Source organism: Calidris pugnax, unplaced genomic scaffold (assembly GCF_001431845.1).
Source record: "Calidris pugnax isolate Ruff unplaced genomic scaffold, ASM143184v1 scaffold208, whole genome shotgun sequence".
Taxonomy (NCBI): Eukaryota; Metazoa; Chordata; class Aves; order Charadriiformes; family Scolopacidae; genus Calidris; species Calidris pugnax.
This window is the reverse complement of record NW_015090967.1, coordinates 2,170,351-2,196,682: the sequence shown is the minus strand read 5'-3', so window position 1 is coordinate 2,196,682 and position 26,332 is coordinate 2,170,351. Positions and strand designations below refer to the sequence as shown.

Below are 26,332 nucleotides of genomic sequence, written 5' to 3'. Positions count from 1 at the left end.
TATAGGTTAGGGATGGACCTGCTAGAAAGTACTTCTGGGGAGAAGGATCTGGGGGTCCTGGTGGATAGTAAACTTTCCATGAGCCAGGAATGTGTCCTTGTTGCCAAGAGAGCCAATGGAATCCTGGGCTGCCTAGGGAAGAGTATGGCCAGTAGGTCAAGGGAGGTCATTCTCCCCCTCTACTCTGCACTGGTGAGGCCACAACTGGAATACTGGGTCCAGTTCTGGGCTCCCCAGTTCAAGAGAGACAGGGAACTACTGGAGGGAGTCCAACGTAGGGCAAGAAGATGATAAAGGGATTGGAGCATCTCCCTGATGAGGAATGGCTGAGAGAGATGGGGCTCCTCAGTCTGAAGAAGAGAAGGCTGAGGTGGGACCTTATTAATGCTTATAAGTATCTAAAGGGTGGGTTGAAGAAGGATGGAGCCGGACTCTTTTCAGTGGTTTCCAGCAATAGGACAAGGGGCAACGGGCACAAGCTGGAACATGGGAAGTTCCATTCAAATATGAGGAAGAACTTCTTTACGGTGAGGGTGACAGAGCACTGGGACAGGCTGCCCAGGGAGGTCGTGGAGTCCCCTTCTCTGGAGATTTCCAAGACCCGCCTGGATGCAGTCCTGAGTAATGTGCTCTGGGCAACCCTGCTTTATCAGGGCAGTTGGACTAGATGATCTCTAGAGGTCCCTTCCAACTCTGACAATTCCGTGATTCCATGATAGATGATTCAAGTTACTAGCCATCTTTTATTAACAAGGATATTCTGGATTAAATACCTAGAGCTTTTTATAGATTCTGCTCTGCATTTGACTGTCATGGTGCCCTTTATTTTAAAGGAAAGCATGAGGAGGTTCACCATGTAGTTAGTGAGGCATCATCTCTTGCATGAATTACTTCAGGAGCCTGTTTCTCAAGAACACACATTCCCAAACAAGGCAGGGAACGTCAGGCTTAATCACTGGTGGACTTACGTCACTAAGAGGAAGAAATGTGTGAAAAGGATACCATACACTGTTTCTTCATAGTAGACTTTTTATTTTTTTAATTCTTTCTGAAGTAAAATCTTTTAAGACTTTTAGCACAGGTGGAGCAAACTTGAATACGTGATCACTGATACAGGCAGGAGTATAGACAAACTCCTACACACCGCCATGGCATACAAGAGAAACAACTAATATTTTGGTGAATCCTCTAAAAAAATTAGTGAACTGTCCTATGATTAATCTTTTTATAATTCTGATAAAAACGTAGTAAGGGTTTGTGACCTAGGTACTTTTGAATAAAAGAGTATGATAGAATGCAATGGTTTCATTTTTCAGAGCTATAATAAAATCATGATTTTGAATAAATTATAGCATGTAATTGCAAAAAATAATTTTTTTACTACTAATTCCTTCAGAAATAGATGTAATACGTGGTTGACATGGAATTTCTGTCGCTTTCTGATCCTGAACATTAGTTCCTAATGTGCAATGGTTGCCCTGATTTAAGAGCAAACCTACCTTTACAGAAAATGTGTCTTTTCTTTAAAGAAATCACTGTTGAGTTTATCCAAAGATATAGTATTTACTCCCAGTGCAAAGAAACACAACCATTTTAACCTTGGATCAGGCTTTAAGTGTTGTCATAAATTAAAAGATCGTATAAAATGTCTGAATACTAGATGTTTCTACAAGGAAAATAATGATACTTTATAGTACTTTGCCATGCAGTGTGTGATACCCAAATTACATAGCAATGAACATGTAAATGCAAAACTTGCTGTAAACAATAGGAAAATAGTTTAATTTGCCATCCTAATAGGGACAAAATGCCATCATATACATGATATAAACAGCAACACCACAACTGACTGTTTCACTGCCATAGTTTAAAACACTTTTAAGGTGTTATTATTGTTAATCCATGAGATAATCCTGGCATTATAAGTATTTAGTATGACAAAAATGTCAAACCATTGTTTATGTTCCTGTTTTTAAAACTGAGGAGGCATTTCTGCCTTAAAATTGAATTTATATTCCAGTCTTGAACATTTCTTCTAGATTGTAACTCGACTGGCAAGTTAAGCTCAGAAAAAATTGCGTTACTAATCATGTGTGGAAAAAGCAATTTAAAAAATCTGTTTCATGGTGTTATATCCCATTCTGTACTGACAAAGAATTAAATTATTTCAGATGTGCTTTTCACTTTTCTTTTATTTCCTTAATGTGTATGCAAAATGTATTTCATTATTCTTTCTCTTTATAACGTAATTATCCTCTACAAATTAAATTATATGGTAAAAAATTACCATCTAGTTGTTTTTATATGTTCATGCAGCTTCATCCCATTCCCTTTCAAGTAAATGACAGTGTTTCCTTCAACATGATTTTTTTTTTTTAATGAATGCCCTCATGTTAAGCCTAGAGCACGCTCAGTATTTTTGTGGCATGCTGAATTCTCTCAGCTCCTCTTGGCCATAAGTGAGGTTCTTCAGCCCTTTGTCAGGTAAAACATGAAACGTTACTCAGATTTATCAATTATATATTCTCATGTCCTTCAATATTAAAATGAAGAAACAATTTTGTATCTTCAAAAGTTCAAAGTCTCAAATAATATTTTTTTAAACTTTTTTTAAAGTTCCAGTTCTGAACTCTCATCCACATCTCACAAACTTTTCTTCCCTAATTGTCCTAAATCCTTTCTTTGGAGACAAGAACTTTTCTTGGCTTGCCCTTTTGGCATTCTTGCAAATTTTGGTGCAACATAAATTTTCCCTCCAACATGAGTCCTTCCAAGTATGCACAAATAAATCATGGATTTGCAAGTATGTGTGTGGATTTGTATCTGAAAGAGCACGTGTATGTATATTATATATATATAAATATATATATATACATTATGCAAACACTTTCTAAGTTGCATCCACTGTTTTAATGAACACAAATTTTTCTATGCATGCTCCATCTGACACTTCTTTTTGTTCTTTTTCCCATTCATGCAGTCACCTAATGCTGGCGACAAGGATGACCAAACACTGACGGTAGGCAGCAATTAGTATGTGTCTGAATTATGTTTCAGGAGGATGGTGAGATAAGCCTCAGTTAGGTTTGACAGACATCATCATTTTTCTGACTTACTGGGATTTCTTTCCCCCTACTATGCTGCTATAGAATTTAAATAATTTATTTCCAAAGATAAAGTGGTGAATTCGTTTTCTTGTTCAGTTTCTATCTTATTTAGTATTTGTATGACACCAAAGATTAATCCACGTACCATGTATTATTGCAAAATACTATTTTCTTCGGGGTTGTTTTTCCCCTGTAATTGGATTTCAGGGTCTTATTAGTCAGCAGTCTGTTGGCTCTGATTATCCTTTTTTTTTGAAACAAGCAGACAGCCATCCACAAAGAATTCTTACTCTAAGGGATATATTAAATGCATTGATTATTGGACTAGACAATGGTGTGGGGAAAAGAACCTCAGCATATGTTTTAAATTTCTTCAAAAGCATGCAAAAGATGCTTGTATTTCAGCTCCATTGCTGTGTCTGCACTGCCTCACCTCACTCGCAATCTGGTTTTGCAATTGGTGTTTAATGTATTGAACCAAAGTGAGGAGTATGTTTCACTCTGATTGAGCTTTAGGATTTTGCCATTAAAAAAGGTACTCTCTGTCCTTTTTCTCCATAAATTTGATAATACACATATTTGCAAGATACCCAGTCAGTAAAAACTAGAATTTACTTCAGGGATTGAACCACAAAGTTCTACAAAGGAAAAACTCATTAATTCTTCCGGATGGAAGTATGAGGTTTTTATTTTCTTAACATTTTTAGAGTTTTCACAGAGAAGGATTTTTTCATTCCTGCTCTTTTTCATGAGCCCTGGGAGACCAGTGACTAATCTGATGATCCATCCCCTATACAGAAATTGTCTATATAGCTGGCAATGTATAATAATCTGCTATAGGTGTTTCACTGTGTAGTGAGATGTGAGATGTGAGATTAATTCATAGTGTTTCATACTTGTTTTGACACAAACAGTAAAAAAACACCCTGAAATTCTTTCCCTTATTTTTCCACCTAGACTAAGCCACGGCTCCAGCGGGGAGGAAGCTCTGCATCTCTCCACAACAGTCTAATGAGGAACAGCATCTTCCAACTCATGATTCACACACTTGACCCGCTTGCTGAAGGTATTCCTATTAATTTTTTTCATTTTCTGTTGCAAAAGCAAACAAGTACTTTCCTTTTCTTTTACCCCCATGAAACTATTTATTTGCATTTCTCTTGGTTTCATCAGTCTTTTCTGAATGTGTCTGAATTTTCTGAGAGGGTTTTGCACTCTAGTGGCATGGCATACATATTCCCATTGCAACTTCCAACTTTGGAAATACGTTCATTGCATTACTAACTAGAACTTATCATTTGGTTGATGCGCATCATAACTCCTGCTTTATTTCACCTCTGGCTTCAACAGCAGTTTAAAGGTTATGAAAAATCTATTCTCTTCTACATTTCTAGATTTTTTGGTTTTTCTTTCCTGGTTTTGATTTTAGTACATCAGAAAAAAAAAAAAAAGTCAAAATGGTGCGTAATTTGTCGTATGGAATATAGGAAAGAATGAGACTCTGCTGGTTTGACTTCAGGTGATTTAACACTGACATTAGAAAAAATGTAACGTCCCTCTGTGTTACATATGTGTTAACATTTTGCTTGCTTTATCCAAGTGTGGTGTAATTTTTTTTGAGAAGTTAGCAGGAAGACCATGGTTGCTTTGGTCTGAGAAGTTGGGACAAAAACCATAATTTCTTTGCAATTGTGGGGTGATTTGAGTCTCAGCTTCTAGTGGACTTCAAAAAAACATCAGGCCAGGTTTTTATTTGGTGAATGTGTTTCTGTAGGGCTTTTCTTGCTGTAGTAATAAGTGTCTTGAAAAATATAATTTGTGAAGGAATTGTGAGGGACAAAAGAGACCTAAAATATTACTGACAGTGAGACCTTCTAAACTTCAGTGATTAAAAATGTAGCACTTCCTTGCATTTAAGTTCCTTTATGTTTGTCATTGAAAGATTGCATACGGCTTTTAAAATTGTTCTGTGTCTCGGACAAGGCAAATCTACTTTTCCATTTCCCTCTTTAAAAGCTGAAGCTGACACTCATTTTGTTAACACAAGGGCAATTTCAGTCCTTGCAATGTCCACACCGTTATTTCTGCTCTGATTATGATTCACGTTGCTTCTCTCTTTGATTAATGCTGCATTATTCACTGCCAAAGTCTGTTGCCTGTTAAAGTGGAGTCATCAACAGACTCTGCCCAATTTATTCCCATTCAATGCCCAAAAAGGACATAGGAACTTTAGTGCAGTTATATGTTTGCTATCCTTTATTTGCATTGCTACAGCCAGTTGAACAGACTCTCACTGCCACACCCAGTAAGCTTTTTTCTCTGCTAGAAGAAGAAATTTCCAATCTCAATTTTTCACTTTTTAATGAAAAAATCTAATTTTTCATTATAATCCTTTGCACTCCTCTTTTCCCTTAAAGCAAAACTCCTGGGCTGCAGATGCATCTGTGGTGTTCTCGAATAGTGCTAACATAAACAAAAATAACAATCGTCTAAAGCACTAAATAGTCTTCAAAAAATACATTTTAAAAATAGGAGAGAACAGAAGCAGATTGGGAAGAGCTCATTAGCAGGGGCAAAACATTTATGACAGATTGAAGACCACAGGAAAGCTAGAAATGTTGACAAGAGTACTAAAGTTCAATTTGAACTTAACGAAGACTTAGAAATAAGATCAGCTCTCAGGTATTTTTCCATTGCTGAAGCATATTTCCCTTGTTTACTAGACAAAGCTTGTGCAGCGTTTAGACCTTTTTCCCTGTAGCAAGCCTGCACCATGTAGTGCAATCCAGAGGCTTCCCTATTCACGACAGTGTAGGAAAAAAGGGGTTTGAAATCTGAAATCTCTCTTGGGAGACAAAAAAGATCAACACTAAAGAGCTTGCTGTTCTTTATTATGTCAGTAAAACACTTCAGATCAATGTGGATTGATAGAGACGGTTGCAATGGATAAATCTTGTTTATATTACTCCAGTAAAATTTCCTTCAGGCTTTCTTTGTTCACGATACTTTACTGTTTGTTTACTCTCCAAACTCTTTATATTTGTCCTATAATTAATATTCTTCAAAAAATGTAACATAAAGGTCTTGTGGCCTTTAAATAAGTACAGGATAATAACCACCGTACATTTCATTAAAACTGACATACTGAGTTAAAATTTGCAAAGGGAAAAATAACCTACCTACATTTGCCGTAAATACTGTATTTTAATGCACAACTTTCATGAAGAAATGGCCAAGAAGACAATGGAAAATAGCCTATGTATGTCCAGACATCTAAGTTGGTGTTAATATCAAAGGAACTAGTATTTCAAATTTCCACTGACCTCACAAAATTCAAATTTTAATTAATGAGAGCACAAAAGCACCAATATAGGAGTCCAATTCAATAAATATTTTTTTTGCATGTGGAACTCTGGTTTTGTTTTTTTAAAAATACTCCCAGATGTCTAGGAGAAATGTGAAAAAAGTCCACCGACTTTTCTGTCACACGTTATGGTCATTAACCTTTTCTGAAGCACCACCTCATTTGTAGGCAGACTTACTTTCAATATCTTTTGCACTGCAGGCAGTTGGAAAGGCAGACACAGAGCCTTCCGATACTACACAGAAGTACTGGATATCTCCACTGAATGCTCATATTGTTTCCTGAGATTTTGAGATTTTAAGTATTCACATTCATTATTCTGTATTTGGATAATTCTGCAAACCTCCATAAAAGAAATTTTAGTTTGATATAAATATTGTGACTGGCCAAGGTAAGTAATACTGGATAACAAATTTGGAGGCACTGTCCTTGAATCTTACAATCAATTAAAAAATATGTGTGATAATGGATATGGGTACCTGCTGTATTGATTACCTTTTTGGCTCTGTATGAATTTTACCTTCAAAACTCTCACCATGTTTTGTGTTTTAATCTTCCTGTGTGTAATGAACATCGAACAATCAACAGGTGTATGATACTTATTTTAATAGACCTTTATCATGGTAGCTAAGCAATTTTTTAACCTGATAGCATTTCATTGCTAAGAATTAAAAGAAAGGGCAGTATTTATCAGAAGTGTCTCAGAAGTGCAGTCCTTTGCTATACAAACACATCATTTGGAGGGATATAGAAATGTAAAGGATTACCTGGTGCCTTCTCTGGCACCCATAGCTTTCTTCTCTTCACATGCCCTTTCCTACTACAAAAAAAAACCCACCAGACATAATAGAGAAGTAAACAAGTGATTTGTGTTTATTTTTGAGTTTTGTGGAAGCAAAAGAAATTAGCCCTGTTGCACTCATGTAATGAAAGATGATGGATCCGGTGCATGACCTATGAGGTCAAAGGATTTCTTTCAAATCATTTAATGCGAGTATGGATCAGACTCAAAGGAATAGCAGAAAGAGGTTCTGAACATTTTTCTGTCCCATTTTATTCAACTTAGATCCCCTCAGTATTTCTGCCAGATAATGACTTAGATTAGGAAGTCAAAAACGTTGCATCATTGGCCATATTTGTTGGATATGCAGCAAAAGAACAGTATATGAGAACATTACAAAGCATCGTTTTCAAAGAAAAAAGTGAGAAAGGTTTGAATTAGAGCTGACACAGACACAAGTACTCTGGCACCCCCTGCACTTGGTCATACTCCTTCCGCCCTCCTCCCAATTCTTCTTTCCCCATTTTGCTACTGTTTACTTTCTTTGCATTTCCTCATACTGCATCTCGCTCATCTGCACCCACCTTCTTTTGGCCTCTTCCTGTACGATGGTTTCCTCAGTGCTTGCTCTCCTTCTGGCCTGCTGGGTCCATCAGTCAAAGCACTTCCCAAGCAGATGCCAGCAACTCTGCAGCTGACACAGCCAAGGGAACTGTTTTCAGTCCCTGGAAAAGCACTCATAAAATCTGGGAACTCCATGCTTGACTCTTCACCGTTTCCAAATCAAATATTGCCGTCAAAAGTAAAATTTCTAGTTGTTAGAAAACAGTCTAGCTGCTGGGAGATCCAGCTTTTCTCTATCTTTATGTCAGTAATAAAGTTCACTGCTACTTTCTCCTGAATAATTGCAGGGAAAATGCGGGCATGAAAAGGAACAGCGCTCTATCATTTTGACTCATGTGGGCTTTGAAAGGCTGACAGAAAACAAGTCCTATCTAAGTCCTCGTGATAGCATAAGCAGCATAGAATGTATAAACAGGCTGTGTGACTATTAAAGGTCAGCTTGACCTACACAGCGTTATTCTTACATTAACATGCAATGTATTTATAGAAAACCAGCTCATCGTATTTACTCCTGAATAATTCATTTGTGAAGTCAGAACCAACCTCTACTTTAATCGAGAGCCTCTTAAAAATGCACTTGTTTGTAAGGAGGAAAATATGAAATGTGAGGGAAATGACCTTCAGAAGTTTTTACTTTCCACAAAATGTAGATAAAGAGAGTTATCCTGATATAAGACTACACAATTGGGAACCTGTCCATTTTTGGTTTCCATACAAATGTGGTTTTACTGTGGCTTGTGCCTGTCTTGTGAAAGCCAGCTGGTAAACTCCCTGGGATCAGTGGGCTTGCTAAGTGTCCAGTCCACCTCCGACAGATGAGAAACATCTGAGATCAGTGGGAGTTGCTGGACATTTGGCACTTTGCATTCAGGCAGCTGTGCAGCCGTGCTGTGGATTTAACAGTCTAAGCCAAGGAAGGCTTCTCCTCTTCAAAATCTTGGTCTTGGCATAAAGCTTCTAAGATAAGAGGTCAACCACTCTAAGAGGTGAATATGCAGGGTATTCGTTAAAGGGATGTGAACTTTACATTACAGTTGAAACCTTATCGTTCATTAAAAATAAAAATATCTGTATAACATTAGGTTTTTGTTTGCTTTTATCTTGTTGCAGAAATAATGACCTTGGTAGAGATCATTTCCTGAGGATTAAGATTAATGACTGCCTGTGCATCAGGCTATCATCAACTCCCAGACAGTCATTAATCCCCAGGAAATCCTGTCCTGTATTTGCTTCTGCTTAAGTGCTGGTCTGGCAATACTTTATTCACCAACTAGTGAGCTGGACTGTTCATAGCAGTATTACCCAGATGAACAAGGATGGCATCATCAGACCTTCTGTGTTGGTCAGGCCCCAATCCAAAATCCATGCGACTCAAACATAAATCGTGACAATTCTTGATCATTTGTGGCTTTTTTAATTCAGAGCCCTGTACCTCAGATAACTTTGTCCTAGTTTTGAAACAGACATGCTTGGGTTATGAAAGTGTAGGATTTACAAATATCTTACATCTTTAATAGAAGAATGCTGTTGTTTTGCAGTGGGAGGAGAGGAAGGAGAAGCATGGAAAGTATTTTGTATGAAAATGTTTGCCATGAATAGTCAGCCTACCTTCTCCCTACAAGCCATAGGTTACTTTAAAGAGCAGTTCCTTCAGGACTGTAGAGGCAGGTTTTCCTCTCTGGAGGCTCCTATGGGGGTATTCTGTTGAAAGGGGAATATTCCAGTGGTGAAGTGAGGATTCAGAGCACCAGTGCAATCTGAGGCTACCTTGCTTTTCTTGTACAGCTTTGGCAGGGTACAGGAAGAACGGGATCTTTTCCTTATCATGTCACCCTTTTCTGTCTGCTGTTAAGGTGCCACAGGCCAACAAAATATCTTCCACAAGGGAGAATTTAGCTAGATGCTGACTCCCTTGCTTCCGTGTGACAAGGACATAACTTATATGCAAATGGCATCCTCTGCATGAAAATGAGTGTGATACAAATCTCTGTCATGGCTCAGTCCCCAGCGAGAAGTAGGTATCTTTGGAAGTTCTCTCCTGTTCTGTCTCTAGTCCTATTTCCAAAGTGGAAAACTACAGGATGTACTTCTGCAGAAAAGTTGTTGTTTATCTTATATGCTTTACTTTTTTTTTTTAACATAAATATGGTGTATGTTATTGGTGAGAGAAGTAACCTTCTGTTACATAAAGCTGAGCTGACAATTCTGTCATTTCCTTCACTGAATGCAGAAGAATATGGTACTGTCACTGTCTGCTTTGACAAAGAAAAAACAGAAAGCTGCATTCATGCTTCTCAGGAAAATAAAGAATTATGTGATGCTCAAAGTTTTTGACATAGTAGTGAATTATTTATAATTACTCACTAGATCCTGTCATGTTCCTAGATATTGATCTTAAGAATTTCCCAGCTGTTCTATTCACCTCAAACTATTTTGCTTAATTTGCTCCTGCTACTTGTATTCTTTTCTGAGATGTCATGAAAAATGTCAGCTTACTCCCAAGACAGCTGAAAAAGTTTGGATAACCTTCAGCTATCTGGTCCCTCACCAGGCTCCCGGCTTTGGTCTTGTTTTGGAAGACCCTTGCTCTCTTGTTCTTCCCTAGGCCTAGGTAAGCTGCGCCATCATGGCTGTCCTCACTCCCATTGGGAACCTTTTGTGGCTGAAGAAGTAAATCTTACTTCTCTTTACCTTGGAGAAGCAAGAGGAGGCAGCTCAGCTTACACCAACTTGTGGGTAGTGCTCAGCTCCTGCATTGCTGAAGTAAACTGAACACTTCCCACTTTCCTCAGTTCCAGTGCATGGATGCTGCAGGACTTCAGTGCACTGCCTAGCACTGTGCCAGAGATGAAAGAAATAATTCTTCTGGGGCGTACAAGCAGAACATCATTTTATCTAACATGAGGAAATATGCAAATCTAGACAAAATTAATAAAAATAATTATATATATTATTAACTATCTTTGCTCTGGGTCCTTCATCATTCTTGAGTGCACTTTAGGCGTACTTGTGGGCTTGCAAAGGATCCTTCTTCTTGCCCACTTGTTCTTACCCAGCTTGTAACAGTTCTTACTTCATCTTCTGGCCCCCCAGGGGAAAAAGGGTCCTCCAAGCAGGGTGCTTAGAACATTTTGGCTTTCTTCTCCAGTGAAGGCTGAAATGTTTGCAAGGGACTTCCACCAACGAAGATGGGGGCTCCCTGCCAGGCCCACATACAAATTAAGAGCTGTTAGTTATAATCTAACGTCTTCCCTTTATCTCCATCCCATGGTATCTCAGTCTGATATGAAGACAGGAAACCAATGTAAAGGGCAATTGGGCTTAACTTCAAAATGGAGTGTCATTGTCTTACAAAGGGAAATACACACACCCTCCTTATGCAGCTAGCTGTCACTGAGATTTTTGTTTTCATGTAGGTTGGAAGGGACCTCTTGAATTACAGAATTCAGCTAGTCCAGCCCTGGCTTAAGCAGGATCAGCTAGAGCAGGTTGCCCAGCATGGTGTCCGATCATGTTTTGAATATCTCCATAAATGGAGACTCCACAGTTTCTCGAAAACTCATTCAAATGTTTGACAATAATCACAGTAAAAGGTGTTCTCTTGTGTCTGGATAGAATTTTCTGGGTTTTATTTTGTGCCCGTTGACTCTCCCTTTGTCAATGGGCACTTCTAAAAGTCCCATCCCCTCTTCTTCATTACCTACCATCAGGTATTTATACATGTGGATAAGATCTCTCTGACCGTTCGCCCAGCTCTCTCAGCCTCTCCTCAGATAGGAGATGCTCCAGTTTGATGAACTTTATGGCCCAGTGCTGGACTTGGGCTGGTATGTCCATGACTATCCTGTACTGAGAAGCCCAGGACTGGACCCAGCACCCACATACGTCTCCCCAGCACGGGGTGGAGGAAAAGTATCACCTGTCTCAACCTGCTGGCAATGCTTTGCTTAATGGAGCCCAGGATGTTGTTGGCCGCCTTTGCTGCAAGGGCACATTGCTAGCTCAGCTTTCGGTGGCATGATTCTCTGCATAGTCATTAGCAAGAAGAAACCCTTTTCCCGGGAAAGACTTTAAACAACTATGTGAGATAAGTGAAGAGATGAGGCACATCACTCTCCAATGAGGCCTCCTTTCCCCTTTCTTTACCTTTCAACTATGGTAGAGACCACAGAAATTGTGTTCCTAATTTAGGTACCTGATGTGACATGGTTAATGTAGATGAGATGAGTAATTTCTTCAACATCAAACTGAATTTGGAAACTGTAGGTAGAACTCCCCACACTGCTAGAGTGAGCAACAGCATAGACAGAGTGGAACCATGGATTATGGCCAGCTAAAGGCAGATCTATTTAGGTAGAAAAAGCATTTTAGGTAGCCCTGTTAATATCTGTCAGAAAGCTGGGAGAGAGAGAAATTTAATAGCTGTTTCCCCCAGTATTATTTAAGATTTCAAAGCCAAAAATGAATCGCAGATGAATTTAGAAGCTTCCATGTAGCACACATAAGATATAAACTGTAACAGCTGCAGAACCTGAACTGTCTACAAAGATGTGTCCTTTTGGCAAAGAGAAAATGGTATCAGGCTAATGAAGAGAATTCTATTATGAAGTTTTGGTTCAGCTGATATATCTAAATGTCAATCACAAACATATATCTACAACCAAAGAAGCTGAGTTTTGAAGTCTGAATTATTTTACTGAGCGTGTTCATTTAGCATACATTCAGGGACCACTAAATTCTCACAATATTTTGGTGATGTTGGTCTTGCTTTCTCTAAAGACAGTGGCTGCACTACCATGACTGTAGGGTGAGTGGGCTTGTCACTTTTATCCTGTCCATAGAAAGTGTCTATAGTTAGTAATGTATCAAAAATTGCATGTGTTTTTGTTACACATAACTGGTGGTGCAGAGAAACCCTTACAAATTTCTCTCAGAATGGGCAGTTGAATGGCAAAATGTAGCTCTTTGTTGTGAGGCTCTCAAACTCTGCAGCAGTAAATGTCAGGTCTGCTTAACTTTACATGGTCCCAAAATGCAGAAAGAAGGCAGCACTCATTGCTAGTTTCACTGACAGAATTTCTAGCTACTTAAAAATTGAAGAACACATCTCCCTTTAAAATCAGTATTGCTCTTTGTAGGTAGCAGATTTTAAATAGTGGAAGTTTTCTGATGCCATTTTTAAATTTATTTTTTAAAATCTGAAATGTAATCCTTGGGTTTGTTTTGTGGTAAATGTTAGTTTTTGCAACAATTTATTTCAGCATGTCATATTTTATTCTTTTAACCAGAATCTACCCAAGCGGTTCACTGCAGGCAAAATTCTTGTCTCTCATTCATCTCCATGATATTTCACGGTGATGCTCTGTTCTTCAGACAGCATATTCTTCTTGGGATTCCTACAGAGTGTGCAACGAAGACATGAATATTTAAATACAAGCGTGATCCCAGAGCAGAGTACAGCTGTCCTGACTATGTATTTCCACGCTTAATGGCTTTAGCTTCATTTTAAGTCTCTTCCTGACTCTGAATTTCCTTGTTAAAAATATTAACAAAGAACATGAATATTGTATAAACATGTACACATCAGGGAATAGTAGTAGCTATGAGGGACTTTCTATTGAAGCTGAAAGTGGAAGATTTCCTTTAGTACAGTTTGCACATGACAGATGACTTCATCCTCCACAGGGTGGTTGGATTTTATGACTGGATAGTGAAAGAAACATATGCTGCCCTTGCATTACTCTCCTTGGACATGCTGAAAACCAGATCGGCTGGAATTTACTGCAGTTGGAGTTGCATGTGTCTTGTACCCCACAAGATTTCACTTTGTGAAATCTTAACCCCATCAGAATCAGTGGTAGAGCTCCCAATATTATCAATAGGACGAGGTTGTCAATTCTACATCTTGGAATTCCCATTTTTGCGAATATTTGAAAATTCCTCAAAGGTAAATACTCTCTTCCAAGTCAGCAGGAATTGTGTTTGATCCAGGCAGAGTCCATTCTGTTACATATCGGCTGTCTTTTGGTGTTGCTATGTTCTAAATGGCACAATGATAACTTATGAGTGAAAGAAGATGGAAAAGGTAGGAAAGCCCTCAGGAACAAGCAACTTCATGCTTTTCTTATATTAAAACAAAATTTAAAAATCACCTAAAAATATCAAAAGCAGGGTCATTTAAATTACTTTCTTCTCTTTTGTGTATGTGTGTTAATAGCATGCCATTGATCATCTCCTTAGAAATATTTACTTTTTAATTTTATCAATTAAAACCCTGTGGATCCTCTGACAAATTTCTTTTTGTCACCACAAGAGGACTTGCTAGACAGTATGGGCAGTATGAACAGTGAGTTTTCAGTGTTCATTTAAAATCTTGCAGTAAGTGCAAGGTAATAGGAAGATCTTGCTTTTGGGTGCTGTGACTACCTTGAACTGCCCAGAACTCTACTGATATGATTGTATAATTTTTTAAATATATTTCTATTCACACTCCAATTTGGTAAAATTGCAATAAACTCCTAATAACAAAATAATGTCAAAATGTAGGGTACGACGTTTAATTATAACTTGCCTCGTTTGGATTATCTGGATACAGTAGGAGAAAGTACTTTGCTTTTTAAAACAACATTTGTTTTCTCTCCTCTGCATTCTGCAGTGCTAATACATACAAACTCCCACAGCAGGCCCAGTCTGTCCCTGATGGGATATAAGTATTCTATAAGAAAGTTAAGTATTTTATGGAGTCATAAGTGGTGGGAGTCAAAATTAAGACGAGATTTACTGAAAGAAAATTATTTCCAAAGAATTCTTCCTTGTTAAAATTCACGCCTGATATCCTTGAGTTGCTGGGATTTTTTGTGTTTTGCCTCAAATAATCTATGTACAAAGCCATTATCTTTTATTAAAGATCTGCTAGTGGTTAGGATGCTCATTTTTTGCACCTGTAATGTTAATCTCCACTAGCTCTTTCACAAGTTTCTAGCACTGAGAGTTCTTTGTTCCTAATCTAACACCATTGATGAAACTAGATCAATCTTTGATTCCAGTTTAGATGTAATAACCACTACAATTTGTCTAGCAAGCCGTTTGAAGTGGCCCCCTTTTTTTTTATTTATGGATGAGTCTTGATTATCTAATTGAATTTTCTCAAGAACATGACAGCAAGAAGAAATGACCATAAAGAGTAGGGAAAGCCAACCTAGTCCTCCTTGATGTTATAGTATGAATTCTGCTAAGTCCTTTGGCCTAACTCCTCAGCCTTTTTTTAAAAGGTGTAAATCTACAATTTGTCTAGCAAGCCGTTTGAAGTGGCCCCCTTTTTTTTTATTTATGGATGAGTCTTGATTATCTAATTGAATTTTCTCAAGAACATGACAGCAAGAAGAAATGACCATAAAGAGTAGGGAAAGCCAACCTAGTCCTCCTTGATGTTATAGTATGAATTCTGCTAAGTCCTTTGGCCTAACTCCTCAGCCTTTTTTTAAAAGGTGAAAAAAAAAAAAAAAAAAAGGAGATCCTGTTAAGCATGCTGGCAACAGGAAGTGCAAATGAGAGGTCTTATCAGAAAGATGTAAAGAAGAAGAGTGGATTACTAAATTAATGTCTTTGACTGTCAGGAACTTGCTGACTTTCAGAATTATGTGTGCAACCACTTGCACAAAAATTCTCTTCTGTGTCTAATATGTTGTTAAGCTTCAAGTTTACAATCTTTTTAATAATTAATTGTTTGCTTTTAAGTTGCAGTTCTTGCCTGCATGCCCATTCTTAATTTCATTATGCATTTTGAGCCCTTACTCTCTCTTTTCACTTTTCCCTTATGTCTTACATATTCAACCTTTTGGTAGGTTGAATTTATGGGTATGAAAACTCAGGAAAAATACATGCTTTCCATCTGCTTGTTCCAGAATGCCTCACAAATTCTTTTAAGCCAAGCTCCCACTGATACTGATAAAGTATTATGCCTTGACACCTTCATAACTGTAGAAGTCAAACACAAGGAAGGTCAAGTAAATGCAGCTGTGGAATTGCACTAAAAATTCAGGGATTGCCTTCAGGGATTTCTTTATAGCAGTTTTGTTTTGAATAAAAGATATGTCAACTTTGAAGCTGTTTAAATACCTTGGAGAAGTGTGACATGAATTTTCATACAAATATATTTTTTATGCAAACGGAAAATGTTATGCTTTTCGAAAAAACCCACAACACATTGCTTTGTTTTGGGAGTTCACATTTTTCATGAAGGCATACACACCTTTAGCAATGCAAGTTGCTATCTGTAAAATAGATGTATATCTTATTCGTGTTTAGAGGAACTTTGAGACAGTCTCACTTCAGACATAACTAGGGACAACCACAGTCTGTATCTGCGATCTTCATAGCAGGAGAGCAAAGAGAAGTACTGTCTGTGCTTTCCTTCTATGGCAGACTTCTTCTGTGGGGCACTACACTTAAAAGGCAGAAATTACTATTTCACCATGGATCATATCTACAACCCTTAGTGAGTGAACACTGATAATAAACTGAGTACTTAGATACGTAGAATCATGGACTAGTTTGGGTTGGAAGGCACCTTTTAAAGGTCATGTAGTCCAACCACCCTGCAATGAGCAGGGACATCTTCAATTAGATCAGGTTGCTGAGAGCCCCATCCAACCTGACCTTGAGTGTTTCCTGGGATGGGGCATCTACCACCTGCCTGGGCAACCTATTACACTGTTTTGCCACCCTCACCATAAAAACTTTCTGCCCTATATCTAGGTTAAATCTACCCTCTTTTAGTTTAAAATCATTATCCCTTGTCCTATTGTGACAGATCCTACTAAAAACCTTGTTCCTATCTTTCTTAGAAGCCTCCTCTAAGTATTGAAAGGCCCCAATAAGGTCTCTCTAGAGGCTTCTCTTCTCCAAGCTGAACCACCCTAACTCTCTCAGCCTTTCTACATAGGAGATGTGTTACATCTCTCTGATGGATGGGGCATCTACCACCTGCCTGGGCAACCTATTACACTGTTTTGCCACCCTCACCATAAAAACTTTCTGCCCTATATCTAGTTTAAATCTACCCTCTTTTAGTTTAAAATCATTATCCCTTGTCCTATTGTGACAGATCCTACTAAAAACCTTGTTCCTATCTTTCTTAGAAGCCTCCTCTAAGTATTGAAAGGCCCCAATAAGGTCTCTCTAGAGGCTTCTCTTCTCCAAGCTGAACCACCCTAACTCTCTCAGCCTTTCTACATAGGAGATGTGTTACATCTCTCTGATCGTTTTTGTGGCCCTCTTCTGGACCTGCTCCAGCAGGTCCATATCTTTCCTGTGCTGAGGGCCCCAGAGCTGGACACAGTACTCTGGTGCTCCACTGTACTCCTGTGTTGTACTCCACTCCCACAAGAGTGGAATAGAAGGGCAGAATCACCTCCCTCAACCAGCTGACTGTGCTTCTTTTGATGCAGCCCAAGATACAGTTGGGTTTCTGGGCTGACTGAGGGCCCCAGAGCTGGACACAGTACTCTGGTGCTCCACTGTACTCCTGTGTTGTACTCCACTCCCACAAGAGTGGAATAGAAGGGCAGAATCACCTCCCTCAACCAGCTGACTGTGCTTCTTTTGATGCAGCCCAAGATACAGTTGGGTTTCTGGGCTGAGAGTGCACATTGTCAGCTCATGTCCAGCTTTTCGTCCACCAACACCTCCAAGTCCTTTCAGTAGAGCTGCTCTCAATCCCTTTATCTTTACTGAAACCAGGCATCCCTTGACCCATGTGCAGGACCTTGGACTTGGCCTTGTTGAACCTTAAGGTTCACATGGGCCCATTTCTCAAGTTTGTCCAGGTCCCTCTGGATGGCATCCCACCCCTCAGGCTTGCTGACTGCACCACTCAACTTGGTGTCATATGAAAACTTGCTGAGGGTGCACTCAATTCCATTGTCTGTCATTGATGAGGTTGTTAAATAGTACTGGTCCCAGTATGGACCCCTGCAGGACACCACTTGTCACCAATCTCCATCTAGACATTGAGCCATTGACCACTACCCTCTGGATGTGACCATCCAAACAGTTCCTCATCCACTGCACAGTCCATCCATCAATTCTGTATTTCTCCAATTTAGAGAGAAGGATGTTGTGGGGGGCAGTGTCAAAGGCCTTACAAAAGGCCAGATAGGTGACATCCATAGCTCTTCCCTTGTCCACTGATGTAGTCATTCCATCATAGAAGGACACTAGGATGGTCAGGCAGGACTTGCCCTTGCTGGCTGTCCCAAATGTAATTGAAATTACAAGTAATCTAGCACTGTTGACTAAAACTGTTATTCTTTCTGTTTACTTTGATATGGTGTGGCACCTACATACATAGTAGAGAACAGTAGGTAATAAGGCAAATGTTGTTGTAATACTTCAAGAATGTCAGACAGGATTACCAGGAACCCTCTGTTCTCTTCTGGTGTAAAAATATGCAGAAGGGAACAAATTAATTCAATGATTCTGTCACTGTCGAGGATCAGCTGTTAAGCCGCATCCTTGCATCCTCTTTGTTTCATGCGACCAGCAGGGATGCAGGTACTGGCTGTCAGCCAGTCTGTCTGCTATGACCTCCCTGTGGGAACTGCATAGCACGTTCATGAAACGAGAATTATCAAATTTTAAAAATGATGGGTTATAGGGTATTTTTTCAAGTACCCTTTCTCACAGTATTTCAGGTTTCCAGTTCCATTTAAAATCAGTTCATTTTAAAATCCGAGAACTTTTTCCAATAACTTATTTTTTTTGAAAAGTACTTCAATTCAGTTTGGTTTACTTAGAGTATATTGAACAGAATGTTATTGCAACAGGACAATTCAAAAATAACTACCAAAGAGCAGACTTAGTTCAAATTTTAAAGCAGAAGCCAGTGCAATATATTTAAGGCAGACTGTATAGAGGCTGACCTTTCATGTCGCTGAGCACCACTGACCTAAGTAATCTTGAAATCCACAAAATAATTCATGTGAATATGTGCAGCTGACGTTTTCTGGCATCATCATTGTGCATTGCAGTCAGTGGGCTGTTGATTGTATAAAATGTTCTGCTCTGGGTACAGGACTATAAAAGCTTTCAGGAACGTAATCTGACTAGCAAGATTAGAGCTTTCCTGGAAATAATTTTGCTAACTGGAAGAATTAACCTAGTTTAATCCTCGGCGTGTTGAATTGCTGAACTACCCAGAACATTATTGTCATGAGCATCGCGCACTCTCATGCATCTCCTTGTTTCTTTTCTCTTTGGTGTCTGTAAAGTCAGAGTCTCCTTTTTTCTTTCCTGTTTGTCTTGTGCCTCTCACTTCAGATCTAAACTGGATTGCCAGTATGTCAAGTGCCCTGCCTTTCTGCTGCTGCTTCTATTTCTTCTGGAGATTTGGCATAATTCACCATTGTTTTTGGCTTCCTCTGAAAACTGTTCTGCTTCATCCACTAAGTCAGAGGCCTTATACTATCATTCTGTTAATTTTTAAGTTTGTTGCAATAGTACAACCTTCTTCTTCTCCTCAGCTTTGTCCTTCTGCAACCCCTATTCGTACTTTTTTTTGTCCATGAGTTTATACAGCCCCTCTCTGTCAATGTCATCTCCTGCATGTACTTCATTTCTCTGATTACTCTTGGAGTCCTCTTGGCATCTGTTTTCCACTACTGTCCTCATCCTCCAGTAGATGCCTCACCCCAGATTCTAGCGAAGTGGACCCCAGGCACAGCAGGGCAGAGATTGGTGAGAATAAGTTTAAGCAAAGGTCCTGGCTGTAGAGTCTGGAGATACTGACCCTCAGTTAAACAGCACATGTAGTCCCAAATGCTGTATTGCAGGGAAGTCCATATTAAAGTTATTGGGAGCTCTTCCCAGGAGAGGAATTGGATCTTTACAACTAAAATCAAGATGGTAGTACAATAGCTTCTTTTATGTAAAAGCCGATACAAAGATTACGTTGCAACACTATGAACATTTTTACAAAACAGTATATGCATTGTGGATCATTATAAAACAATTTATTAAATTCTGTCTTTAAATGATGTCTTTCCTTTAACAGAGACTTAAAGTCATATTCTGCTGGGCGTACTTATGTTCAAGTAAGACACTGCATTGTATGAGCAAGAGTATGTCAGTATTTGTAACTGGTTTTGATAAAGTATGTCTATGAAAAAATAATTACAATCCAATCATAATTATTTTTAAAATTTAAGACTGGTAATATCCTGTATTTTGTAGTTACAGGGTATAAAGCTTTCTCTGCCTCTGTAAATTATGTAAAAAATGTTCATTTGGCAGATTCGAGTATCTTTAAATAGAATTAAAAAAAAAATCTTTGAAAGCATCAGATTTGAATATCATTGCAGAATTTTACAATTAAATTAAAAACTAATAGCCAGACCTCTATTGAAGTTCACCTGTGTGGAAAAATGTTGAAAAATCATGAGGTACATCAGCTAAAACCAAAATAATTGGAGAGTATTTGTACATTTAATTGCTTAAGCTGTTTCATAAACATTAAGAGAGAGTCTTTCCAAAAAACCCACCACTACCAAACTGCTAAGTATCCACTTTTTAATGATTATACTTGATCAAAGGTTGGATGCTCAGATGCTCATTTGTAAAACTTCACATAAAAATAATGAGTGGAAACATCCACAAATTCCTGAGAGAAATTATTTAAAAAATCCTCTTTGTGCTTAATTTTTCTCTGTCTATATTAATCATTGTATTTATATATAAAATATTTGTTTATATTTAAATTAAATTTTATATTGTATTTTTGCATATTATATATTTTTATATATATTTACATCTCTGCTAAACTTTAAGAAAAAATTACCTCAAGAAATGAAGTGTAAAGCAACACTGGGAGGAAAAAAAGGTGATTTCATGCAAGATTGTATCACACAGAAGAATAATAGTAGCCCTAAAGATCTGGAGATCTTTGTATTCCATTCCTTTCTCTGCCCTGCTTGAATATAGTAATGCAATATATTCAGCTCTATTTAATTATTTAATTAATTTATGTTTCGTACAGCTGATGAAGTAGTAAACACTTTTTTTCTGATTTCACAAGTGACGAGAGAGTGGTTAAATTAAATAACCGCTCTAAAGCAAGACAACATCAGCACTGGTATCAAAATGATGCTTGTGGGACAGCATTATGAACAGTTTCTTAGATTACATGCTTTGAGATTTTTTGTTTAATTTGTATGTGTAAGTATTTGAATGTCTGACCTGGGCAATGTTAAAAGACTTTAGTTTCCAAAGCTCCTGTCAACTAGCTATTGTCAAGGTTTGTTGTGTTTTCCCAAATGTAGAGGCACTGAACTGGCAATCGCCTTGAAAAGGCTGAATTTTAGGTTTCAGTGCTTACTCCTACATCTCACTTTAGCAAGTTACTTATCTAAAGCCAGTGACTTTTAAAATATCAGGAGGGGGAAGGCACTGCCATTTCTGTAATCCGTTTTTCACTGTCCTGCAGAATTTTTGCGTAATCACTGTTTGAGTTTATGAAGCACGTGCAAATGTCTGCTGGTTCCTTATCTTTGTGTCTTTTACTGTGATGTTGTAGAGCTTGGATCATATGGAAACCTAAAATATTATGACACAATGACTGAAGAAGGTAAGAAATATTTTAGAATTGTTTGTATCAGCTTTTTTTGAAGCCCTTTATAAGCGCCTTTTATGTGTTTACTTTTTCCTTCATTTTTCTTAGTCCTATTTTCCGTTTCTCCATTTTTGAGTAACTCCTTTTTTGCATGTCTATATTGACGGCGTGATCAGTTATGGCTCTTTTTTAAGGTTTTTGTTTTCAGCATTTCAGTTTTGCTATTTCAAATATGAAAATACAATGGAATGATTTTATTAAAGAACATACATGCAGAACTACACTTATAAATTATATGGCACAGTATAACATAGACTGTACATCCTTATTTTATACCATGTTTTACAATGCATTCAAGAAGATGAATTAACTTATGGGTGTTCAAATCACTCCATTCGAGAACAATTAGTAAGTGACTTCAGTTTACTGTATTATTCAAAGCTAATGAATAAACTTTAGAAACTAGGCAGGACTATTCCTGGAGTGCTAAGTGTGTGCTTAATTGCAATGAGAAAATTATGCAATTTAAAATCCTGATTCTAGCAGTACAAGAAGGAAGTAATTAGAGCCCAAATCAGGGCTCAATGAAATCTCGGGAAATTTTTCTGCTGATTCAAAAGTGTTGCAGAAAGCAGTTAACTGTGTGCTAAATTTCCAGTGTGTGATTTCAGTCCTAGTGCGGTCAGCATTTCTATAATTTCGAAGTTTCTCTGAACTGAGACCTGATTGTCTGTAGGATCAAGGCCTCTTGTCCAGTGCTCTGATTATAATGCCAGACAGATGGTTTCATTGATGTTTGGTTTAGTAATTAGTGGCGTGTTTGAAAATGGAGATAAACTTGAGGCCTGTAGAACAATTATCAGCCTATTCCTACTTATTTTTGATACTGGGAATATAAGACAAATAGCTTAATTGTCTGTTTTCAAAACACAGTTGTTTTCTAATTTAGATCAACCTTGAGGTTATGAAGGTTTTAAGAAAACCTTCATTGTATGACTTACGGTCATTTCTCTGGGGCACAGGAGGTGGGGGGGGTGAGGGGGAAAAGCCATAACTTCTGACTATTTCCCATTTTCTGTATCTGCTGTTGATACTGAAATATAATGGTACTATTGTGGGGCTGGCTATACAGGAGGGTTCCTTCTGCCTTTGTACCTGATGATGGAAGATGCTGGTTTCTTCTGTAGCCAGCGTGAGCTCATGGGACAGGACAGTTTTGCCACACCACCCTCCAGACTCACTACCTGAAACACAGGGGTGGCACCGATATAAGAAAAGATGTCTGAAAAGAGATTTTGCCAGGCAAACAGTGCTGTCTGTGTTGTTTAAATGCACCTCCGAAGCACCTGAAATGAGTCGTTAACCCAGGCCATGCAGATACAGCTATCAGAGCGAAAACTGTTGCGGTGTGTCTCATCCCAGCCTTCAGGACAATCAAGATGCAAAGGTCATTTCTCATTGTAGCCTAGTGTTGGCTACATTAAGGTTTTTCTTTTGTATGCTGAAGTATTAAGGCCTACCACTTCAAAAATAGTCACTACGTTAGTAGCCTTCTGATAATCATATTCTATTGATAGTTAAATGTAGCTATTTGTGGAAATATACCCATGGAAGTGTGATATATACAATATATGTATATATTAATACTGTGCCTGTGCTGAAGTAATGCTGTTAATATTCAATGTCATCTCAGAAAACACTCCTCATGAATAAATAATCCAGGGCTATACTGTAGCAACAGCAAAAATCCAGTAGCAACAATAAGAAAGGAAGCTCCTTGTCTCCAGGAGTATTAACACTGACAGGAGTCTATGATACGGTTTACCTTCTCAATTACAGCTGTCATCATCATTTTCACATGTCTTTCACTAAACACATAATGAATAGTGTATCCCAAAAGTTGTATTTAGATCAAAGTGTGTTATATTTTGAACTTTCTGTTTGGATTTTCACTTGGCACCACACTTATTGCATTATCCATTTTCTTCTTTCTCTTCTTTTTTTGACTGAGCTTTTTATACATTTTGTACAGAAATTTTGTCACAGGAATACATAAACCCAGTTACAAATTCAGGGATTATTTTCTAATATAGTACATCCGTATCTCCAGGCCCTCAAACCCTGAGTGGAAAAGGCAGCAAATCTCCCAGTCCTGCAGTGGAGCAGGGGCACACATACTCTTGGTGCTGCATGACAGCAATCAGAGTCAAAAAGTAATGCTTAGGTCGCAACACACAATCAGATATAGGCTAATGGCCAGAGGGCCAATGTGGTACTGGTCTTAGAAACTGATCTCCATTGTTTTGTTTGCTCCTATTTGCTCTGAAAGTGAATTCAAATTAATTGCAGATTAATCAGGCCCAACTGGAAGAGAAAATACACCCTACCAGATGGGAAGAGAACCTCACAGTAATCTTGTGCTGTCAAGTAACCTCCACCAACAGCCTACAACATGACAAAACTGCATGTATTTTCATTTGATGCTTCTGTGGGATTTTAAAGTTAAAACAGAAAGCACGTGAGGTGGATTTCTGGAATTGGTCAGCTGTGACCCACTAGTTTTGTTCCACAACTGGCCACGAGCAGGACTCAGTATAGTTCAGGTACAGTTCAGATTGCTCAACAGCCGGAGAGTTGACATCTTCAGATTCATGAAAGTTTGGCTATTACTGCTTAGATGTAATAATTTGCATTAGATCAGAGACCAAAAACTAGAGAAATGGTGGAGTCTTGAATCTTCTAAACAAGTGAATTTCTGAAGATAAACTATTTTCCTATCATATCAAAGTCTTTTCTGACCCAAGGAATCTGTAGTCTGCAATTCAGATTGTAGTCAAAGGATGGTCTTTTTAATATATCCTACATCAGAAGGAAAATCTCTGCCAACTGATGCCAGCTGGAGATACTCAGGCAAATCAAGTCATATCTATATTATACAATACTGATTTGTTTGCATATGTTCAATTAAAACCAGTTCAGATTTAAGCTACTTTCTTTCTTAATCACCTGCCCTTGATCTCCTGTTTCTTCTACACCATCCTTTGTAAACTAAAATAAGCTGCAAAATCTGAGTTCAGTGAATCTAGATTAATTAAGAATTTTCTATAACAATCTATCCTATTGTGGGTCTGTGGAATCAAGTGTTTTCATTCACCTATGCTCTCATGGTGCCAGATGGTCTGAAAATTACTCTTGGGTAGTCAAACCCATAGTACACAGAGCTGTTAAAAGGAAACATAAGGTCCTACCTTCTCCTAGAAATAAGAATGGTAACATAAAATTCCTGTGGATTGTTTTAGTAACCCGACCTAAAGATGAGAAAAAGGGCATGAGAGAAGATCTGTGTCTAAGATGAAGCCTTTGGGGCTTTCTGTAAATTTGAATTACTTCGAAATATCCTTATCTGGTCCTTTTTCCTGGTGGCTCTGTGATTCCCCTTCTCTGAGCAAGTTTAGATTTGGTTTGAAGGAGGAAAAGGGAGGGAGGAGGCATAGCTCTGCTGTCTTTTTACATCTCACTGTCTTTGTGCAGGCTAGTACTACTGCTTTCCTCAGTTTCATGCTTTTGAGAGTTGCTATTATGTCTTTTAATCATTTCCTCACACTGTTTGTTGTCTACACTGACTGAATCAAATGGAAGGAAATGATGTAAAACAATGTCAGCTGAACCATGTATGTACTTAGAAATAAAAGTAACCGAAAATATACTTTCCATTTCAAATGCTGAGGTTAGTTTCCATGACAGTGACTTAAAACAGTGGAACAATCTCCTGAATGAAGCAATGTAACTTACAATGTTAAAAGTCAGTGTAAGAAATTCTTCCTAAAGATGGGAGGAGGCTTTTGGAAATGTGAAAAAAAATTGAAGACAACTTCATCTAAGCTAATCTAAGACAGCGTGAATCTCTGTGGAGACATCATCTTTTCAGTTCAATAATTGCTCAAGTTCCTCTGTTAAAAACCCTAAACAATTTTAAATAATCTCAAACAAAAGACTAGAGTGTCCTTGTAGAATTCTACTTCACTTTAATTAAACTTTTTAAATTGGACCTAAATTAGAAGGTCCTACACCATCCTGGAGTAGGGGGAGATATGGATGGTTCCACAGATATTTCTCAGAAAATGTCTCAGTTGCATCATTTGCATCACTTGCAAAAAAATGCATTTGTGTATTTGAGGCATCACAAGCCAAATTCTCAAACGTATGAAACCAAGATGGAGTCTGAAGCCCAAAGACATGCTTTAGCATGTATGAAAATTATGCAGGCTTTTTTCAGTATCTACACATACTTCTAGATAAGCACTTTCTAAATGCCCCTGGTGTTTCAAAAGAAGTTAGGAACAGACTTGATTCTTAGCATTTCAGCTTAAAATATTTGGAAATATGATTTGCACTTTCTCCTGTGTTTTTTTTCTTTCTCTTATATGATATCCCAAGCAATTCCCTTTCTCTCTGTCTCTCTTTCTTTCTTTTATTCTCTGTTTGTTCTTCGCCTTCTAACTCAAATCTCTGCCACTAACGATGTGCATTGAAATGATGAGATGGCTTACTGCTTATGGTTGTGTTCCACACTTAGGTACTCTTCTGCAGGCAGTTTTATTCTAGATTCTATGTACCAAAAAAGATAACCTTTGCAATATATTGTGAATGGCTAATTATTTTTTTGAAGCATGATGTTTTGTGAAAAGATAGAGGCTGCTGAAAGGACAGTACTGCTTATTAAATCTTTGTGGTATTTTTATTACTTTCCAAGTGATTTGTGTTGACAAATTAACTCCACTTCCCAGCAAAGGGTAGCTGCTAGCTGCTGAGGACTGTGCATATGCTTCTTCACATACATACAAAACTGT

The 26,332-nt window shown here is 38.1% G+C and overlaps 1 protein-coding gene and 1 long non-coding RNA gene across 5 annotated transcripts in view; one reads left to right on the top strand and one right to left on the bottom strand.

The window, feature by feature from the left end:
• The window catches only part of LOC106894110, a 31,853-nt gene extending 23,621 nt beyond the window's left edge, over nucleotides 1–8,232 (bottom strand). For both annotated transcript variants that reach the window (XR_001413217.1, XR_001413216.1), the window contains exon 1: nucleotides 7,837–8,232. This is a non-coding gene — a long non-coding RNA (uncharacterized LOC106894110). The remainder of the gene's footprint in view (nucleotides 1–7,836) is intronic.
• The window catches only part of SLC24A2 (solute carrier family 24 (sodium/potassium/calcium exchanger), member 2), a 120,246-nt gene that overhangs the window by 55,292 nt on the left and 38,622 nt on the right, over nucleotides 1–26,332 (top strand). The window contains exons 2-4 of one of the 3 annotated variants that reach the window (XM_014952602.1): nucleotides 2,981–3,019; nucleotides 4,065–4,173; nucleotides 21,447–21,497. In XM_014952602.1, coding sequence (XP_014808088.1) covers nucleotides 2,981–3,019; nucleotides 4,065–4,173; nucleotides 21,447–21,497 — 199 coding nt within the window. The remainder of the gene's footprint in view (nucleotides 1–2,980; nucleotides 3,020–4,064; nucleotides 4,174–21,446; nucleotides 21,498–26,332) is intronic. The other 2 variants (XM_014952603.1, XM_014952604.1) reach the window with 2 other exon arrangements.